Genomic DNA, 20,992 nt, shown 5'->3' with positions numbered 1-20,992 from the left:
TTGTTCAGACTAAAATTTGAAAACCGTAAATCCTAGACTTTCCGTATTACTACTGAACTTATGGCTTCCTGAATTTCCTAAGACCTCTTTTTTTTTTTTGTAATGACATGTATTTACATCTTTTGGGCACCTTGGGAAGGCCACAAGTACTGTGTTTATATTGGTACTTGTTTACCTAAGAAGAAAGGAAGGTAAAAGGCACCTGGCATGCTGAAAATGTTGACTGCAAAAAGTGCTTTCTTTCTGATTAAACTTCTTGATAGGTCTTCTGCTGGTATTACTTAGTATATGATGTGTTACTCCACCCCCCATATTTGCAAATCTTTTGTAATCTTGTATTGAAAATCACTCGTATTTCTGTCAATTTATTGATTATATCTGTATGCCCAGAGATTACCTAAAATACAGTCATATTCAGAGTCATTCTTACATTGTTCGTCTATGGTCAAATAGCTCTTAAGAGTTAGCATTGGAAAGGATGGTTGTTATCCATCTTTTACTGTTTTGTATTATCAGCAGTATGTTTCAGTACGTTCAATAGCATCTCAGACTTCCTAGTGTTTTAGCTGTCATAGTTTTTAATCTCAAAATCAATGCTTTTCAAGATGGGCTAATTAGTGCAGTTTTAGCCATCTGTCTCTAATTTAAAGTGTGGTGGGTTTCTTGTGCACAATATAATGGGGGAGTTGGAAGTCCGTAGTTAAGCACTGCCAATCTGCTTCTTTTTAGTGCTGCTGGCAGCAGTAATTCAAGCATTCAGGAAGAAGTTCCTAGTAGGAAATCTCCCCATGAACCTCGGTCTGTAGAGCTTGCTTCTCAGCATTCATCTGGACCACGGTCTGCAGCATCTTCTCACTCATCAGCTTCCTCTAAAAAGAGAGGGAAAAAGGAACGCAAGTACAGTACTGGACTGCAGAGTTTGGGTGGGTTTTTTTTAAAGGAGGTTTTAGGTTCTCCTGGTTATGAAAATTGCAGTCTTTCTACATATCTGGATACTGTAATCTAATACTGATAGGATGATTTATTTATTTATTCCTCCAGTGATTCATTCCTAAATTCTTTTTGCTGTGACCTTAAAATACAGTCACCTAAAATTAAATAAGCAAGAGATTGTTAACAGCACTGAAAATTTTTCCCTTCCTAAACCAGCCTTCTAACAAGTTAGTTAATCTGAGGATAGTTCCCACAGGATATTAAAATTAACTGATTTGTTAGTACTGAGGAAGTTCCAATAGGCTGCTGAGGAATCAGAGTTATGGCCACATTTATGAAGGCGACAACGAGTTTGTCTGTATGCTTCATCTTTGGATCACAGGCACTTTTTGTAAGTACACAAATTAATAAATACACTTCTTCCTACAGTGACTTGTACTTTACAAAAGCATGAAGAAACTTGAGGTTTGGTACACTCTTACTATGTAAGCAGTGGATTACTTAAGGAAAAGCTAGGTTTAAAGCCAATAAAAGGATGAGAAAAGTAAGATTGGGTGTTCAAAATTAGCTATCTTCCTATTTTTTTTTTCGAAATTCTCTGACTTACGCAAAAAAGTTAGGCTTTAATCTAATTATCAGTGTTGAAGAGTCAAATGCATATATTCTTTATTTAAACCGATAGTGTGCTGAGATAAAAGCTGAGTGACAGTTTTGTTGACAGTGGACACAATAGGCAGAAGAGAACATAATCTCCTTTAGGAAACTGCCAAATTTAAATTTCTTGCATGTTGGATTTATAGACTTCTAACTCAAAGGCATCGTTAATTGGGGGGGAAAGGTGTCAATTACTTGTTTGGGGCTGCTGATGGCTAAGATATTCATACAAACATAAACTTTTCACAATGTTGTTGCGTCTTAGGGTTGGACTCTTTCAATGGAAATTCTCACCGCTTCCCCGTGGAAGAAGACAAAATGCTATCGGAGTTAGAGTGGGGACCTCAACAGGCAAAGAAGTCCTTGTCAAGTAGCAGAGTTTCTAATAAAGATCATGAGCAGAATGCAGATACGGACAGCACGCTGGAAAACTTGTCTGGACACTCCCTGATGAGGTAATATGAGCATATGTAACAAATATAACTAGGCTTGGTAGTGTTATGGCGTGTTATCAGAAATGTCGATGTCTTTGGGTATGCCAGAGGTGAGTAAGAGAAATGGTTAAATGCTACTAAGATGGGCATGCAGAAAACATTTTTTTTCCCAGGGTTTTAAATATGGAGGCCTAAAGTAGATGGCTGTATTAAGAGAAAATACAAAACACTGATTCCTCCCCGAACAACCTCTCTGTTCTTTTAAGGATAACGGGCCAATACAGGTATGCTGTCAGGTTCAGTACCTTAAGCATTGAAACACAATTTTTGTTTTCTGTGTCTTCAAATGGTCTGTGAGAAGTGGAGGAAAAAAAAAAAAAAGCTAGTAAAATTATGCGCTCAGCTTGCTCTTTTGAGTAGGCACCACAGACATTTTTGGCTAGACTTGTGTCCAGCTAATACTCATAAGCCTATCCAGCTCTGTGAGATGATGCTTTTGGAGAGATGAACTGCACCTCGGAAAAGAGTGTAGAGGAAGAGAAAAATTATTTTTCCTGTTGCATTCTCTGTATGTCTCCCTATGGATGCAGTTTATTTTCTGCTAATTGTGCAATGAAGATAGCTATGAAATACACTGAGCTTAGTTTTCGCTGTACTTTTTCTAAAAAGCAGCAAGTAATATGAATGGTCTTTCACTCATTCTGTGTGGGTATGGAGTGATTCTGAGGTACTGACTTATTTTGGCGACTTTCACTGGTATCCAGCATTGGCTTTGAAAGGTCCAGCAGCCTCCTAAGATCCTCCAAATAAGGCAGAATGTCTTCCTAAGGGATTTAAGCAGCCACTGCTAGTGCTTTTTGGCTTAATAAAATTGGAATAGTGAATTTAAGAAGTGTCTGCATCATTTTATGTATGTTTGGAAAGAGATGTGTCTAACTTTCTCTTAAGAAATGTTACTGTGATATTTTACTTTTTAAGTCAATTTTTGGCCTTCAAGCATTTCATTGCATTTTGATGAAAGAGATGAGACTCGGGGCAGTGGCTTACCACATTCAGTTGCATCCATATGCTGAGAGTCACCTGTTTACCTTACAAAAACACTGTTCACTGTATTCTGATAGCAAAATACTGCCCTAATTTCCTGTGAGTAAAACAAAGTTCTTCACTCAGACTCCCAAAGCAGATGTGTAAATGCACATGCAGGTGAGTGAATCTTGACTTTCTCATGCCAGGTTCCTAACAGGAGGCATTGAAACTGCTTGTCTTGCCATGCAGGACATGCAGATACTACATTAATTTTTTGTTTAGTTTTGTTTTTGATGTTAAATGTTTGATGATGATATAAAATTAGGTTTAATACGGGGGGGGGGGGAGAGGGGTGGGAGGAATAGGGTGCTCTAGAAACTTAACCCTAAACTGGGATAGAGGTGCAAAACCTGTCTCATGAGGCCATTTCCTAAAGGCAGACTGGGCCTGTGCAAACCATAGAAGACTGTGGCTTTTGCATGGTTCTGTTTGGTGTGTATAAATGGAGGAACTGAGTTATTGCTTTGTTGTCGTATCAAAAGGCTGGACTTAGGAGAATATCGACTCCTTTCTTTTTTCATTTCACCATCAGTTTCTCAGAGAAGGGAAGATCCCAGAAGACGCCGACTTCTTCCCCATCTCCTGGTTCCCAAAAAATGTTGCAGTTTGATCCTGTAAGCAGTACAGCAGAAAGAATTAAGTCACCTGCTGGCTTTTCTGGAAGTACATCATCAGGGCTGAAGCCTAATGCAGCCTTCCTTGATGTGAGTCTGGGGACTAACAGGTCTGTAGCAGGAGCAGCCTCAGCGAGCGGTGAGTTGTTTTGTTAAAGCCATACTAATCCCAGAACCGTTACATATATATATACTTTTTTTTTTTAAATTTATTGTTTTATGTGGGGCACTAAAGTCTATGGAGGTTGACCGGTAGGTCTTATCCTGCAGGATGTATGCGCTTCTCCCCTGCTGGTCTTCAGCATCGTTTATCAGCAGAACTGAACTACCTTAGTGCTATTGAGGAGTCTGTGCGACAGCTTTCAGATGTAGAACGAGTACGAGGAATATCACTTGCCCAGCAGGAGAGTGTTTCTTTGGCTCAGATTCTAAAGGTAATGGAAAAACACTTCCTTGTCTTAACCTTTCTTTTTTTACCTCTGCAAGAAAATTAATCAAATTAGGGCGAGTTAGGCTTTTGTGAGCAATGCAGAGAAATCGTAATGGGCATGATGGAGCTTGACTGATAATGTCTGGTTTTTTTAGGATTAATGTCTGTTATCTTTCTTATTTTAAGTTGACACCAAGGAACTGGTGACTTTCGAATATGTGTCATTAATATACCGTTAGCTGGAATCACTGCTTTCCTTGTGTATCTCAGTAAAATAAAAACTTGATTTTTTTACTGTTTGATGTTGGGTCCCAATGCCATGCAGTGTAGTTTTTCAGGCTTGCTCATTTGTCTTATTCCATGAAAAGGATATTTTTGATTGGAATTTCTTTGTGTTGACATGGTTGCTTGTTCTACTTAGAATTAATTGATCTCCTAAATCCTCCTTCTTTCTGCACTGTGGTGGAAGAGGATGGAGGATGTACATTGTCTACTGTCTACTTAAAAAGGGAGAGGGTCAGTCAGTAGGCTGAAACTTTTAACTTTAGCAGAAGAGGCAACACTAGTTGACTAGATCTAGGTCTTTCAGAGGTAGTTGCAGCCAGTGGCTAAGACAAAAAAGGTCTTTGTATTCAGCTTGCACAATTAAAACTTATTTTCCTAATCTGTAGGCACAGCAGCAGCGTCATGAACAGGACTTAGCCCTTTTGAAAATCAAGGCCAAACAAGAAGCCTTAGAAAGTCAGAGACAACTGGACGAGGCAAGGCAGAAGGCAGCTCAGGTAATGCTGCCCTTCAAAAAATGTGGAGTGTGTAAGAGGCAAAATGCTGTAAGTAAATCCATGCCTATGAGCATTCTTAATTTGAAGCTGTGAACATATGGAAGTGGTGAAGGGTTTTGATATAGCTGAAAAAAGCTCTTTAGGGGCCAATTTAAAACTTTTTTTCCCCCAGATTTTGGGAAATAAAAACTGTACTTCTTATAGTGAGAAATTTTTGAAGAGCTGAACTGTCTGTGTTGTCTGCACAGATCCACGCAGAGTCACTGCAGAATCTGGCCCAGGCACGGCAGGAGCCTGTACAAGAGAGCTCGTGCAAGGCTGCAGCCAAACAGGCGGGAACTGCACTTCTGCCTACCGATGCAGCTTACCAGCTCTGTGAGGTGAGGTCCGGAGTGGAAGGAAAAAGCTGTTCTGATTTCAGTGTTGTTTTAATACTTTTTTGCCTCTAGGTTGTTCTCTGTTCAGTGTCGTTCTCAGTGCAACTTCTTCACCTTCGTAATATGACAAGTGATAGGATTTTAAAGGAGCTTTTCTGGCATCCTCACTTAGAAGTCAGTCAGCAGCCTTAAGTCCCTGGTCACTCTTTTTATGATCTTCCGGTTAACAAACTGTTAAGAAGTTTGCTCTTCCAGGAGAGGTTGATGATAGTGAACACAATATCTTTAATTTGGATTTAATTTGGGTTGCACTCTGTCAGGGATCGATCTTGTATCTGGTTCATATGTAAATTAAATTAGAAAAGCAGGAAAACTGCAATTTTGCTTAGTTTTGAGGGTAGAAGACCAACAAATGAAATAAATAAAAAGAAGGAGGGGAAGGGTCTTCGGCAGAGCTCTTAACTTCGTACAGAGTTTGAAGTTTTCCTTTTTTAGAGTCTCTTTTCATTCTTCTGGTGGCATACAGAATATTTATTAGTTTTCAGTTTTATGTATCAGTTTATCAGTTTTTATACTGGTTGTTCCCAACATGTAGCAGCCGCTTCACACATAGGTAAGAAACACAGTAACCAAAAAATGCTTTTGCTTCTTCGTAGTTTAGCAGTTGCAGTGGCTGTGGGTTAGGGTTATGGGATGGAGCACGGAAGGCTGATGGGTATGAACATAACGGTTTCTTCACAGCTCGTGCACATCCTGGTGCTCAACAAGGCTGTTTTTATGACAGGTAATGGGACTGCAGAATAATACTGATGTGTTTGTTCTGGGCTTTGCCAAATATGTGACATTTAAATCATTTTTGAATAGACGAGAATGGGTTACGTTAAAGGAGCAGAAAAGCTCAGGCATCCGAGATACGTGCAGTGGTTTTTGATAGCAGGTAGTGAAGTCTTGGGTAAAGACAAAGAAACATTTGTAATTTATAGAGCCAAAATGGGTGGAAACCACTTAAGAAACAAGGTAGAAGAAACAGAGACAGCTTTTATTTGGTGTAGGGTTTTGGTCTCTTGTCTTGCTTTAAGTTTGAAGTCCGAGAGTAAGAGGTGCTAGTGGAGAGGTTGGTGGGGATGACCTGGTCGGTGATGATGGGCTGGCAGAGTGGCTTTTCCGCCCGCATTCATAAGCGACTCCTGATACTCAGTTGAACAGCCATTTATTTTAACTGGAATGCAGCAATGGAAATGCTGGTCACCGATGTGCTGGGAATACTGTTGGATGTAGACTGTGATTTCTTATGTATAAGGGAATGGAGTTAATTTTCTGCATTGCTTTTATTAGAAGTGTATCTTATGCAAAAGAGATAACACAGCATGCTACTTTACAAGTTTGTTTGCTTAGAGTTGACTGTCATACTAATGAAGGAGAAAATAGTGGGTGATGTATACAGACAATCCAATTAAAAAAGAATTATTCACTTATTTTTATAAAATTTTATGCATTACAATTAATGCATACATTAATTGAAGAATTAATAGAGAGACTCAGTGTGTGTATTGGAAGTTACTGAAATACAGCTTATTCCTACATTTGGAACCATCTAGAGTTACCTGCTCTTCAAGAGGCAGACTTTTGAACAAGAAGGAAAATACTAAATTCTAAAGCTTCTAAAAACCAGTGTTCGCTGCTGTGATTTCTGAAGAAGGTATTATTTCTAGTCAGGTACACAGTGACAGCCAGACATGAAAAAGGAGAAACCTATGGCTCCTTGTTGATTTGATGCTGCCAATTTTAGATCTGGCAGTTCACATGATATTGGAACTTAAACTTGTTGCTTCCATTAGAATGGAAATAATATTTCTTGCTCTTTGGGCAAGATGCACTTTCAAATGAAAAAGAAAACATTGTTTCTGGCATTTGGTTGGGGTTTTTGTATTTTTTAATTGTAATGGTAAGTCTGGAATGTTTTATTGCATGGGGATCTACTGAACAGAGTTTGGTTAAGTTGATTAGAATTATATGATTAGTACCTTGCATGTCTGTAGTTTCATATCAGTAATTCCATTGCATAAAGAACATGTGTTTACAGAGCAATATGTGCCTCCTGCAACCAAAGTCGACACATATGTAATGACAGATCATCTCAAAAACGTCTTACACATTTAATCAATAAATGAGTAAATTGCCTGCGAGAATGACTATTTCCTCTTTCAAAAACATTTTGATGCTGATAAACACGTTGTACTCCTTTGCTTTTGTTGTACTCAGATGACAGAGTTAGCACGAACTCCAATCTCGGATACTGCCAGCGCTCCAGCTGCTCCAGTCACCACCTTGTTTGACCACCAGCGGCAGCATCATTCAGAGTTCGTGAAACAGCTGAGAGCCCGAACTGATGCAAACAGGTTTTGTCTAACGTTTCACATCTTGGGAAGGGGGAAGTGAGGTTTGTTAGGTTTTTGCTTCACCTAACCTTGAAGAAAATTTTAAGATGTCATAATAAGTGAGCATTTAAGAAGAAGAATTTAGATTCCGTCTTTATGCCCGGAATAGTGTACACCAAAGGTGATATTAACTGGTTCTATGAAGCTCTGTGTAAAAGAGTAGAAAAAGATGCTCTGAAGGTTTTGTGGGATGATTTAACTAGTCTGAGCTTCAAGTGATCTTTTCAGAAATTTTAGCTGTTAACTACTTCTAGTAAACTGATGAAAGCTTGTGAAAAATGTGTTACTCTTTGGTTTAAGACAATGCAGATTTACCCAAACTGCTTCTCTTCCTCAGGAAATGTGAGCCTGGTGCCATATCACAAGGTAAAGAGGAGACGGGTGACTCAAAACAGACGTACTCACCGATGATTGATAGTTATTCAGAGTCCTCAAGATCAAAGGTTCATGATCAGAGGTAAGAAAAGTTTATAGATACACAGATTTTTTTTGCCATAAATAAGAAAAGTATGAAGGAATATCAAGATAGTTCCTTCAATATTTTTTTTAAAAGAGGGAAAGTCAGTATTAAACCTTCAGCAGGTAAACCTGTCTTATATTCCAGAGCTTGAAGGTTTACATGCCTACCACAATTAGCTTTGTCTTTAATTAAAAATCCTACTACACTGTCGTCCACAGTGTAATAGTGTGTTGTGTGTTAATATCTTCAGTTTTGAATTTGCTGTGTTTATTCTGATTGGACACTTTTCTCCTTCATAACGTAAGAATAATTGAGTTCCACATCTGCTTTCTCATTCAGCTGAATTAGCAAGAGTCTGGCAAGCAGGTGAAGGGACACGGTTATTCCCCTCTGTTCAGCTCTTGTGAGACTGTATGTGGAATACAGTGTTCAATTTGGGACTCCTTGGTAAAGAGAAGACATAAACACACTGACACAAGTCCAGTGGTGAACCACCAGGACGGTTAGGAGGCTGGAGTACGTGGTATAAAAGAGAGGCTGAAGGGAAGGAGCTAACTGAACCTGGAAAAGAGCAGGCTAAGCGGACAGGGTATCCTAGAGGTGGTTTGAACATGAGGCTGCTCTTCTTGGAGGTGCTGCACAGTGAGATGACAAAAGGCGTTGGTGACAGGAAAAGGCAGAAAGGGGAAGATTGTTGGGGAGGAGAAAACGGCTGAACGTAAGGAAGAACTTCTTCCCTCTGAGGGTGATGGAGGACTGGAACAGGCTTCCCAGGGAGGTTGTGGAGTCTCCTTCTCTGGACATCTTCAAGACCCGCCTGGACAAGGTCCTGTGCAGCCTGCCTTGGGTGACCCTGCTTCGGCAGGGGGTTGGACTGGGTGACCCACAGAGGTCCCTGCCAACCCCAACCATTCTGTGATTCTGTGGCTCTCTGTGAGAGTGGTCAAACACTGGAACTGGGGATGCAGGGAGGTTACGGGATCCTCTGTCCTTGCAGCTGTTCAGAACTTGGATGTGGCCTTGACTTTGATCGGATGAAATACCTTCAGAAATTGTTGAGCTGGGATAAGTCCGATTTCTGTACTGTGGACTTGCATACTTCTGTTGCATCACCTTTGTAACCCGAGAGTCACTTTAAGTCTCTGTTTATCTGAATGCTTTTATCTGTCCTAATATTTGGGTTTTATGCCCTTCTCCTTTTGCTTTGTGTGTTTTTGAAATGTACTAGAACATACACTGGAGCATATGTTTGGAAAATGCAGCGCAGCAACCTGTAGAACTGCCTGCTCTGTAACATGCATTACTTTCTATTCTGTTCTCCATGGGTCTGGCCATTTTGTTAGGCTTGTTTGGTTTTTTCACTGCTGCTTTGCCCTGGCCTGAGATTTTACATGAAGTGCCTTGAATGCTGCTTGCCTGAAGTTTAGATTTGACTCATTTCTGGTGTTATTTTTCAGTATCTTGCCTGTATTTAATAATACTGGATCTTAACTTCCCCCCCCCACCCCCACCCCGTTCTCTTACCTGATGTAGTTAGGTCTCATGAAACTTCTCACAGGCCTGCTCTGATCTTGACCAACTGGAATGGTTTGGTTCTTTGTAGCTATTCTAATTTAAAACAGTATCGCTGTCTCGCTCATCCTTTTAAAAACTGTAAGGAGAGATGTTTGTAATGGTTTATCATCAATACTCATTGCCAGGTAGAGGGTGTGCATACCTAAAACCACTTGCATTCTAAGGTAGAATAAAAATAACAAGTTCCACTGTCAGTCAGCAGCTTGGGGAGGCTTGTAATTTTAAAGTAGCCAAGCTGCATTTTACAAACAAAACCAAACCCTCAGCATGTCGATTATTGCTAGGATGTTAGTCATGGTCTGTACAGTGGTAATGTAACATAAATGTTTTGAAATGTGCAAAGTACTTTTTAAAAAAATTATCTCTTGATAACACAGTAGTACCAGCAGCCGCCAAGAGAGTCCTTCAGTTCCGTCTTCTAAGGAGAATGAGAAAAAGTTTTCCCGTCGTGAAAAGATAACTAGCAGTATTGAAGAGCAGGCTCATACTGGTGTGGATGATTCCTTGCCGAGTGATAGTATTTTGTCACTGCCCGATGAAAAAGGTTAGCTGTGTTGTTTGCATGTGATGGATCTGAAGGTGCTAAGGGGGGAGGGAGGTGCTGTTTCAGAATTAGTTTCTGAAATAAACGAGGGAATATGTGTGAAGAAAACTGAGTCCCGGGGGAATTTGTAGCCTCTTAAGAAGTGACAGAGGATGGTACAGTGAGGTGGAAACCTTTGAAATTCTGCACATCAGAGTGATGGAGTCCATCGGCCATGCTACTTTCTGCTGTGGTAGCTGTAGCCGGATGTTCTTTTGCTGAATATGCAGGCTGAACACCAAATGTTTCAGCTGCTCCAGAAAAATGTTTATACCTGTGTGCAGGAGTCTATTGGGGCTTTTGAAGCTAGATAACAGTATTTCGTGATGTCTTCTAACTCAAAGTCACTCTTTTCTAAACGCCCATTTTTCTGCATTTAGAATAGTTATCTCCCTGTCTTTCCTGCCCTCCCAACTTTACTGAGATGAGACAGAATAAAACTGCATTCATGATACATACCTGAGCGTAAAACCACTTCCCTGATTTCACCTTCAGATTCTGCTTCTGTTGCAACAGAGTATTCCCTGAAATTTGATGAGTCCATGACAGAGGACGAGATAGAACAAAAGTCTTTTCGGTCCTTGTTGCCCTCTGAGAGTCATCGCAGAAATAACTTGGAGAAGAAACGGGGCAATCGCGATGATTCTGATGAGGAAGTCTCCCCAGAAAAAACAGCTCTGTCATCTATCAAGGTAGGTCAAGCGACCCTAGCTGAGGTAAATTAACTGGACTGAAATGGTTAAGCTGAGGAGCTTCCAGTGAGCCATTCTTAGTTGTGTTTGCAAACTTTAGGGTTCTTTTCTTCCTTCTGGTTCTTTGAGCATCTCAAAACATAGAGTTTTATGAATCATACTGTATGTCACTGTTGTGTGATGACTTGACTTATGGAACAGTCCATCTGGGTCTCTACCTGTTCTCTTGTGGCTTTGGAGAAGAGGAGTGACTTTTTGAGGTAGGTTATAAAAGCCCAGTGGATGAATTCTTCCTACTATGTCTACACATAGGTAGGAAGTGCAAGAGGGTGCTTAATCTCTCTGGCCTGAGAGGGGACACCCCAAAACGGCCATGCAGGCCAGGGCAGAAAAAGCTGATCTATACAAAGCTCAGAGAAGAAAAGCAGCTTCACTTCTTATGTCTGTTTTTGTGTGTGTGTGTCTGTGTCTACACACATACTTCGTAACTGAAAAAAGCCTTGGAACTTCTGCGTTATCAAATCATGCCAAATTTGTCTTGCCTTCCAGGAGCTAAGCATGCCGTTCTCAGGGGGGCAAGATAGTTTTTCGAAATTTACCATGGAGATGGTAAGACAGTACATGAAAGAGGAGGAAATGCGAGCAGCTCATCAGTCCTCACTACTTCGGCTCCGGGAGAAGGCTCTGAAAGAGAAGACCAAGGCTGAATTAGCTTGGCTGGAACACCAGAAGAAGTAAGGCATCTCTGAATATACACTGTTGCTGACTGACCATTTGCTTGCACTTCTACTTGATTTTTTTTTTTCCTGTAAGGTTTTGCTTCCACCCTGCCCATCCCTTATGAAGTATCAGTGGTTGAATTAGTCTTCTGACATGAGTAATCTAGACAAATGTTATTGTCACTTGGAAAGAACAGAACCCAGTTTGTAATTGTGCTTAGATGTTTACGTTGAATGCAGTTTGATAAAGGAGAATTTCATTAAAACAGTGGAACATCAGATGCTTGTTGTCAGTCAGAAAAGGTAGATCCCAACCATTACTCTACAAGTCTGAATTCAAGAATGTATAAAAAAAGTCAAACAGTTAAAACTGTACTTGCTTGATGTGTATCTGAGGTCATTTTAGTTGACTCAGGCTGAATTTTGTGAATCTGGATACGCTTTGTCCTTAATGATTTGTTTCCAACCTAACATCTGCTTTGTCCTGGAACACCACTTGAAGTACCTAGTGATCCTACTAAACAGTGGTGGCCAGAGTTAATCAATAATACTTTTCCTTGGTCGCTGTCTGCGTGAGGGTGCCATTGTTCACCAGACATTTCCTTCCAAATGCTTGTCCTCATGGGTTTGGCAAAGCACTGTGAGGCGGTGACCCAGGTGTTCTTTCTTTTGTCTTTCTCAAACGGTGAGCATGCTACCTCTGCAGAACTTCTGCCTGTTGATGTGAGATCTCGTGTTACTGCCCCAGCCTTTAAACTGTGCGTGTCTGACTAAACAGTAAAAAATACTCCATTATAGAGAGTGCCAATGATTAGGTACAGGCATATGTTCTTCTGCAGGTTAGGAAAAGTAAGCTTTTTTTCCCTGCTTTAGGGAGTAAGAGGCTTCTTGTTGTGCACTTTTTTTTTTTTTTGCTTAATCCTTTCTTCCAATCTATTTGCAGGCATTTGCGAGACAAGGGAGAGGACGATAAAATGCCTCCTATTCGAAAGAGGCAGCGTGGTCTGCTGCTGAGATTACAGCAGGAAAAGGTAACTGATGCCCTCTAGGAAAATCCTGTCGAAACCCCTGTGTAGCTATTAAATGTTTCAGACAATGTAAAAGCTAAGAACTGAGAAAACTCCCTACCAGGATTTTGGATAGGAAGCTAGTAGTATTTCTTACCAATAGCTTTTATTTGCATTTCGGTAGGTATTTAACACCTTGTTTTAAAGGATCCTTCTGTATCAGTAATCTTGCTGCCTGAGATTTAGTAGTATTGTTTGATCTTCTGTTCTTTGCTGCTGAAATTCAGGCCAGTTACTTCATCGTGTAATTTGAGTCATTTTCAACCCATAGCAGGGACGCTGTTGCAGCTTTAGAGTATGTTCTTAAGAGCTGTCTGTCACAATTCTTATGCTTAATCCTTTATACCTAAAAGGCAGAAATCAAGCGTCTGCAAGAGGCGAACAAGGCTGCTCGAAAGGAGAGACAACTGATCCTTAAACAACAGGCAGAAATAGAACGAATCCGTCAGACTACAATGAAACTGCAGGAAAAACTAAAGTCTGCCGGAGAAAACAGGCTGGTAAGCGTTCAGTGCAGAAGCTGGAGTCTTCCCTCTTTCGCCGTGCAGCTGGTATTTGAGCTGAGTGTGTGTAGGAAGGGAAAGCTGCTAGACTGGACCTGTCACTTGGAAGTTTTGCCTGCCTTAAGCGTCTCATCCTCTATCTCAGCAATTTTATGTTTAATTTCTTAAAAGTGATGTTTAAGGAAATACATTTGAAGAAGTTATAAAATGTTTTACCTGGGCAGTAGATGGTGATTGATAATTCTCAGGCTTCATTAATGGCTTCAGGAGTATCAGTTTTTGATGCTTAGATCTCTCAGGCTCTGATTTTGTTTGATTATTTGTCAGACTCCAAAGAACTAAATGTAAGCACGAAACCCAAAACTTACTGCTTTGTGTGTAGGTTAGTGTCATTACACCAAGTTTCTTGCATCTGCTTTATGAGATAGCAAGATGGGATTTTGAGAACTGTCTGCCTCCTTACAAAATTTTGAGGAGGCGCAAGTTTAATGATAGTAGTAGATAAAGAATTGGTTTTCTGTTCGGGTAACTGAATTATGGTGGGTTTTTTTATTCTAGATGCAGCTAGGGGAGAAATTAAATTATGGAGAAAAAGGGTGTACTAAAAACTGTGTCAGATAAAAAAAGTTGGAAGACGAAGTTAAATCTTCAGGTGGACAGACTTATCTGAAGTAGTATTTGATGTACTCTCAGGACAAATAGCCTAAATTAACTCAATTTTAAAAAGATGGTAGAATAACTTTTCCTACTTTCAGTGTTGATTGTTTTTTAACACTTAATTGCAGGAACTTCACAGTGAGGATGACATCAAGCAGAGCAATGGTTCTAGCCCACTTCCAGCTGACGCAGAAACACGCAGCCCTTCCCCAATCTCAATCTCCAGCAGTGAAACTAGTAGCATTATGCAGAAACTTAAAAAAATGCGCAGCAGAATGGATGAAAAGTAACTAAATTTTTTTTTTTCTTATACAAATGTTTACTATTTTAATAGAATGATTTGGTCTGGCCACTACCTGCACTGAAAATGGCCATCAGAAAAATTACAGAGGTATTGATATCACATACACTTTGATCTGAGTTGCCTGCAAAATAGCTGGTTGGAAGCATTAATAGAACTATATTAATCTTTGAATATAAAGGCTAAAATTCTTGCATGAATACTGAGATTCAAATGTTAGTTGGCAGACTGCGTGATCAAGGTTTTATTGTAGAAGATGAGTTTTAATGTTCTTTGTACTTGGTAGTTGGTGAAAGCACATCAACTTGAGAGCTCCAGCTTGATGGTACCTCTTGTCAGAGTTCCTCTTGCAGTGAGAGACCTGAAGTCAGATGGTCAAATTGGTGCCTGTATTTTGTATCTGCCTTTTGATTTTAAAGGGGAAAAATATAGGGAGTGAGATTGTGAAATTACAGTACCAATTTTATTCTTGTATTGAAGCATAAGTTGTAGCAATAGTCTTATGCAAAAACTGTTAAGTGGGTTTGAGATCTGGCTCACAGAAAGTCATTGAGCTTATCGGGCACATGATTTCTACCTTGTTTTATCCAGTTGCTGAATTTCAGTTCTAATTGCATCAAAATCAGCTAAGGATGAATTCTGTAAGCATTTTCTTAGTTAATGGAGGTGGTATGTGTGTGACTGAAGAGACAGTTAATAAGACCTTTCTTTTCTTCCTATGTGGTCCACAGGTTGGAAAAAAGTTGAAAACGGTTGTTAGTCTTCCGAGGAAATAATGAAATGCGTGTGCAGTTTCTGGGTCTGAAAACTAAGACTGACACTGTTCATTTCACTGTTAAATTGTTTTGAATCAAAAACTGTTTCTGCATCTTTTCAGTGTAGGGATTACTTTGTCTGCACTAAGCATCCCAAACGCTTGACTAGCATGTGCTCTTTAGTTTGAAGCCCGAAATTCTTATTTGAGACTAACCCATTGAAAGCCTGCCCTCTGCCAGTTACTGCAAGGAATAGTCTTTGATTAAACAGTTTTTTCAAACTTAGAACTAAGGTAGGTCACTATATTTAGTCCATCTGGGTGATCTTTGTAGTGTTTATTTTCTCTTCAGACTTCTAATGCAGCTGGATAAAACATCAGAAAGCAAGCACTGCCATGTGTAAAGGCAAGCTGTCTGTGACTCCCTAGAACCCTATTTGTTTGCAATCATTTGAGAAGCACATTTCCCACACTTGCATGTATTTATATAGAAGGAAGATAAAACACACTAGTAGTAAGTGAGGATTTGGTGTAAGTAGGAAAAAAACCAAAACCATGTTCTAGTTACATGGTCTTCATCCTCTAGCCTGAATTGGTTGCTATTTTACTCTTCCATTAGCATCTGGTAGACTGAACAGCCAAAATAGAAAATTATTTCAATTTTCTGAGGTGTTCTATTACCACAACTAAACTCGACATTCCAAGTCATGTGAAAACTACCCCATAGTTACAGCAGCAAACTTTTCCTCAGCGTATGTTTTGTGGTTGGTTAACGGCCTAAGATAGGGACTTGAAAAGGATGTGCTCTGTAGGCCATGTTGATTTCTAGGGTTTCAAGAAAACAAGAATTTTCTTCTAATCCTATTTTTTTTGTTAAAAAGAGGGTCTTTCTCTTAATTTTTTCCACCCTAGATTCAGCAAACAAAATATCAAATGGTGTTATGAATCCAAGTTACAGCTTATGAATTTTGAGATTGTATTAATACTATAAGAGATGACAAATACACATTTATACTCGAGATTTCCTATGCCACTTCTTATCAAGTAGTGTTTTTGAAATCTTATTTTTTCAAAGTGCCTTCGTTTCCCAGCAACGTTTATGATTGCAGAAAGAATTATGTACTAAAAAATAATTGTTCTTACTCTTATAAGGGATAGTAGTAGATACAAAGTATGTTCTGCCCTTAAAGATATTTTACTTGTCAGTCCAAACTATTGCTCAGCTGGAGAATATATTTTTCAAAAGGTGCATAGCAGGATTGAAGCTGAAGCAATTGCTTTTAGGAGGAACACGTGGAAATAGTGTGTGATGTATGTTGTTATGGTTTTTTGTTCTTACGGTTTTGTCTTGGACTGCAATATGTGTTCAAAGGAAATAGTACTTTGTGCAAACATAAATGATTTTCTGGAACTCAATCTTCCTAATAGTATAGTTTTTGTACACCCTTTGCAGGTATTTTGATAGTGATAGCAGTGCTTATTGATTGAAAACAGTGCCAACTCAGTATCTTTTTTTTTAACGTCCTTATTTGTAAAATGCATAATAATATTAACATAATAGAGGAAGATGTTTAGTTTGGGGTGTAATGGTGGGCAGCTGCCATTTGAAGGGTGTCAATCGGGTTGTGAGACATGGCAAAAGGAATGAAGCTGAATGACAAGTAAAGTACTAGAGGAAGGGTTTGGGAAAGTCTGCTACGTGGGATTTGCTGTACTCCACAGCAAGGCGGAAATCCTTTGGCTTCCTTACTTATGAGGCAGCTTTAATATTTCTCTTCTGCTCAAAGGGGAATGAAAGAATAGTTGTGTTTTAATTTTAATTGGTGAGTCTATGTAGCCTGCATGTGAACAGGAGCATGCTCTGTCAAAGAGAATTAACCATTTTCCCCTTGCTTTCCTTGCATATGCAACTTTAATGATAATCTGTGCAATGGAAGAACTGATTGAATGCTCATTTTCTTTTGCTTTTCCTTAATATGCTTCTTAGCTTGCATTGTAGTTGGTAGACCTATACGGAGCATGGTATTTTTTTATAAATATGATAATTCAGTAGGAATTAGCTTAAATGGTAATTCATTAGGAAGTACCATTTTAAGCACAGCTGTAAGTTTATGTAGAGTTTTTTTAAAACAACAGGCGTTATCTTTCTGCAGTTAGTACTTCAAATGAAAGAGTCAACATGTGAGTATTCTGACACCAAGTCTGCATGTTGTTGCAAAAAAAACCAAAATTGCAGCTAGAAGTTGAATTTCAGGTATATCTCGTACTTTTCCTGGAATTGCTCGTTTTAAAAATACATTATTTAATCTCTGATTTTGCCCTTTCACTGGTGCTTACCTTTGGAGAAGTAATTTTATTGAGGTTTCGCCAGGTGAACGAAAATGTGTTTAAAGTTTCAGACTAGCAAAGTTGTTCATGTCACAAAACCAGCTTACTATTTAATGCCATTTAATGCTAAGAATAGACTCTCTTGATGGTTGGAATAGCAGGAGCTGCAAAAAGATCAGGTTGAGATATGTTAACCGGCGCATGTGGAAGTCTGCATCAAAGCAATCAAACTCCTTCCAAAATTTAAATAATATAGCAGTGTGAAAGTAGCTTGCCTGTAATTAACAGAAAATGAAGTGTTGTAAGTGTATGTGCTCTATTACCTTCTGCGTAACAATGTATAGTTTTTCTGCTTTGGATGTTGGGTAATAACTATACAATGTTTAAGGCGATCAATTTTAAAGTTCTTTGCTAGATGCTATCCTTTTCTCGTTCTTTCTGCCTTTTTTGCTATATTAGTTTTAAACTCTTCCTCCTTATTTTGTAGACACTGCTCTCCTGTTCACTACTTCTTCTCTGTCTTTACGTCTCACCACTGGGCCTCTCTCAGTGTCTGTTTTCCCAACCTCCACCCCAAATTCCAGCTGTATATCTACAACCAATTGGTCAGGTAACTGTATCTTTCTCAAGCCATAGACTCTTTGATAGAGCATGCTCTGTTCAGTCCTAGAAAGTCAAGAAGTTCTTAATCAGTGAACGTTTTTGACACTTTTCTCGCTGTTTCCAGATCTTTATTAGTGACGTAGGCCGTGGGATTGAGTGCACCCTCAGCAAGTTTGCGAATGGCACCAAGCTGAGTGGTGTGACTGGTTCACTGGATGGAAGGGATGCCACCCAGAGGGACCTGGGCAGGCTTGACGAGTGGGCCTATGTGAACCTCATAAAGTTCAGCAAGGCCAAGTACAAGGTCCTTCACCAGAGTCAGGGCAATCCTCAGTGTCGATATAGTCTGAGGGGTGAATGGATTGAGAGGAGCCCTGCAGAGAAGGACTTGGGGATGCTGGTGGACAGAAAATTGGATATGAGCTGGCAATGTGCACTTGCAGCCCAGAAAGCCAAACGCATCCTGGGCTACGTAAAAAGAAGCGTGGCCAGCAGGTCGAGGGAGGTGATTCCCCTCTACTCTCATGAGACCCCATCTGGAGTACTGTGTCCCATTCTGGGGTCCCCAGTAGAAGAAAAACATGGACCTTTTGGAGCGGATCTGGAGGAGGCCACAAAAATGATCAGAGGGCTGGAAGAGCTCTCCTATGGAGAAAGGCTGAGAGACTTGGGGCTGTTCAGCCTGGAGAAGAGAAGGCTCTGGGGAGACCTTATAGTGGCCTTCCAGTACTAAAAGGGGGCTTATAAGAAAAATGGGGAGAGACTTTTTACCAGGGCCTGTAGTGATAGCACAAGGGGTAACGGTTTTAGACTGAGAGAGGGTAGATCTAGATTAAATGTAAGGAAGAAATTCTTCACTCTGAGGGTGGTGAGGCCCTGGCCCAGGTTGCCCAGAGAAGCTGTGGCTGCCCCCTCCCTGGCAGTGTTCAAGGCCAGGTTGGACGGGGCTTTGAGCAACCTGGTCTGGTGGAAGGTGGCCCAAGCCCATGGCAAGGGTGTTGGAACTCGATGATCTTTAAGGCCTTCCAACCCAAACCATTCTGTGATTTTTATCTCTTATTCCTACTGCGTTGTGAGTGCCAGGCAGACAGTTCATTTTGCTCCCGCTGTCTGGTCACTGCTTCAGAATAGCTGCTAAAACTGTCTGATTTGGACTTAAAGTTAGTATGCCTGGGATGTAAATGTACAAGTACAGGTTAGAACAGCAGGTTAATGCTTCCAGGTTAATATTTGGAATGCATGGATAAAATGTGTGATATTAGCACCAGAGAAACAGTTAGACTTTGAAATCATGCTGGTGTCATCTGAGTGCTGCTGCTTCCTCTCTGCTCCCCCAGATTTCCAGCTTCATAGATGCCAGATGTGACTTTGCATTTTTTTTACTGTGAAGTTGTCCCTGCTTTTGGGGATAAACGTGTACCCTTGGTGTTGCAACTGGAACCTTCTAGACTGTAGTAAATATTAAGGCAGTGTGTATGCTACCTTGTGGCTCTGACCTTTTAAACCCCCAGGGTTATAAAAGGGTCCGCATCCTTAGCTGTGCTGCTTGAATCCTCCTCTTCCTATAGGTTGAATATTGAAACCCTCTTTCTCTCCCATCACTTTCTTTGGTTTAGCTTTCTTACTCAGTAGTCCTTGTGTGGTGATTAGTTTCATGATCATTTAGTTAATTCTCCTCCTGTTTGTGGTCTTCTAGGTTAATTCATTTGACATGTGCTTTTAAGAGTCCTGCTCTTTTGAATCCATTTCTTTGAGCCTTTGTCCTGCATTTTATTTTGGCTGGACTTGCCTCCCTCAAGATCCAGACATTCTGATAAAATCAAACAGCGGGTGAAGGAAGAAGTTGCCTTTTGCATTGAGATCACTGTAATAATGACAAGTTCCAAATACACGATCTGCTAGGCTAATGGGAACTGATGTGTGTCTGAAAGTAAGAGTTGGTAAATCTGATCGTGCTGGTGAAAGACACAACACAGACAGGACGGCCCGTGTCATGTAGGTACTGCAATTACTGCTGGTAGCCTAGTTTCTTACCGATACTGATCTGTCAGTTTTGCCTAAGAGTGCGCAGTGTTGGATGTTTGTCTATAGAAGGTGTCAAAGGTATGCACAAAATCATGGAGTCTGTCAGCTGAAAGGAGACAGGTGTTCCAGCGACTCTGAGGTTCTTCTGTTTTGGACCTGCCCTCGTTTTGACCATAGGAAAGAGGATTATGGGCAGGTCTTACTGGCTTCTGTAGCTTTTGTCTTTTGTGAGATAACTTTTCCACCTTATAGGAATCTATTCTAGAGAAGGACTCGTCTGAATCTTAACCTTTGTCATCAGCTGCCAGCTCCCTTTCCCAGAGAAGAGAATGAACACTAAGTGAGCAAACAAGAGCTGTCCCTCAGCAGGCAAGACCTGCTGATGAGCCAGTTGGTTATTCCAGCCTGTCATAGTCTAACCTGGCAGCCAGCCACTAAGCACTAGACAGCCGCTCGCTCACCCCTCGCCATCTCCCCAGTGGGATGGGGAGGAGAAATAGGCAAAAGGTAAAATTCATGTATTGAAATAAAGACGGTCTAATAAGGCAACAAACAAGATACTACTGCTAATGATAATAATGAATATGCAAAAACCCCTATATACAATACAGTTTTCTCACCTCCTGACAACCGATTCACAGCCAGTCCGCAAGCAGCGATCGTGGAACCTGGAACTCAGATGCCATGAATTTTACAAAATTCCCAAAAAAGACCAAACTCACAGAAAAGTTTGAACTGTAGGAAAAGAGAGGATTCGAACTCACAGATAATAGAAGAGAGAGAAGGATTCCTGTCCCCCAGCCAACCTCCATTTATAAACTGGGCACGATGTTTATAGTATGGAATATTTCCATTGCCTGGCTGTGCTCCCTGCCAGCTCCTGCACACCTCATCAGCCAAACATGGGAGACTGGAAAAAGGTCCTTGATTTCTTAGCAACAACCAAAAACATCAGTGTTATCACCATTCTTCTCGTA

General features: G+C 40.3%; 1 protein-coding gene across 14 annotated transcripts in view; it reads left to right on the top strand.

Annotated features, from left to right (window-relative positions):
- CEP350 (centrosomal protein 350) overlaps positions 1 to 20,992 on the top strand; it is an 82,220-nt gene that overhangs the window by 34,586 nt on the left and 26,642 nt on the right. For 8 of the 14 annotated variants that reach the window (XM_075422526.1, XM_075422524.1, XM_075422530.1 and 5 more), the window contains exons 14-28: positions 730 to 923; positions 1,853 to 2,042; positions 3,640 to 3,860; positions 3,992 to 4,155; positions 4,823 to 4,981; positions 5,182 to 5,313; positions 7,573 to 7,709; positions 8,086 to 8,205; positions 10,161 to 10,327; positions 10,862 to 11,058; positions 11,608 to 11,792; positions 12,721 to 12,808; positions 13,198 to 13,344; positions 14,133 to 14,290; positions 17,875 to 17,997. In XM_075422526.1, coding sequence (XP_075278641.1) covers positions 730 to 923; positions 1,853 to 2,042; positions 3,640 to 3,860; positions 3,992 to 4,155; positions 4,823 to 4,981; positions 5,182 to 5,313; positions 7,573 to 7,709; positions 8,086 to 8,205; positions 10,161 to 10,327; positions 10,862 to 11,058; positions 11,608 to 11,792; positions 12,721 to 12,808; positions 13,198 to 13,344; positions 14,133 to 14,290; positions 17,875 to 17,997 — 2,382 coding nt within the window. The remainder of the gene's footprint in view (positions 1 to 729; positions 924 to 1,852; positions 2,043 to 3,639; positions 3,861 to 3,991; positions 4,156 to 4,822; positions 4,982 to 5,181; positions 5,314 to 7,572; positions 7,710 to 8,085; positions 8,206 to 10,160; positions 10,328 to 10,861; positions 11,059 to 11,607; positions 11,793 to 12,720; positions 12,809 to 13,197; positions 13,345 to 14,132; positions 14,291 to 17,874; positions 17,998 to 20,992) is intronic. The other 6 variants (XM_075422536.1, XM_075422534.1, XM_075422531.1 and 3 more) reach the window with 5 other exon arrangements.

This window comes from Opisthocomus hoazin, chromosome 6 (genome assembly GCF_030867145.1).
Source record: "Opisthocomus hoazin isolate bOpiHoa1 chromosome 6, bOpiHoa1.hap1, whole genome shotgun sequence".
Taxonomy (NCBI): domain Eukaryota; kingdom Metazoa; phylum Chordata; class Aves; order Opisthocomiformes; family Opisthocomidae; genus Opisthocomus; species Opisthocomus hoazin.
Note: the sequence above shows the minus strand (reverse complement) of the source record. Positions and strands in the feature narration are given on the sequence as shown.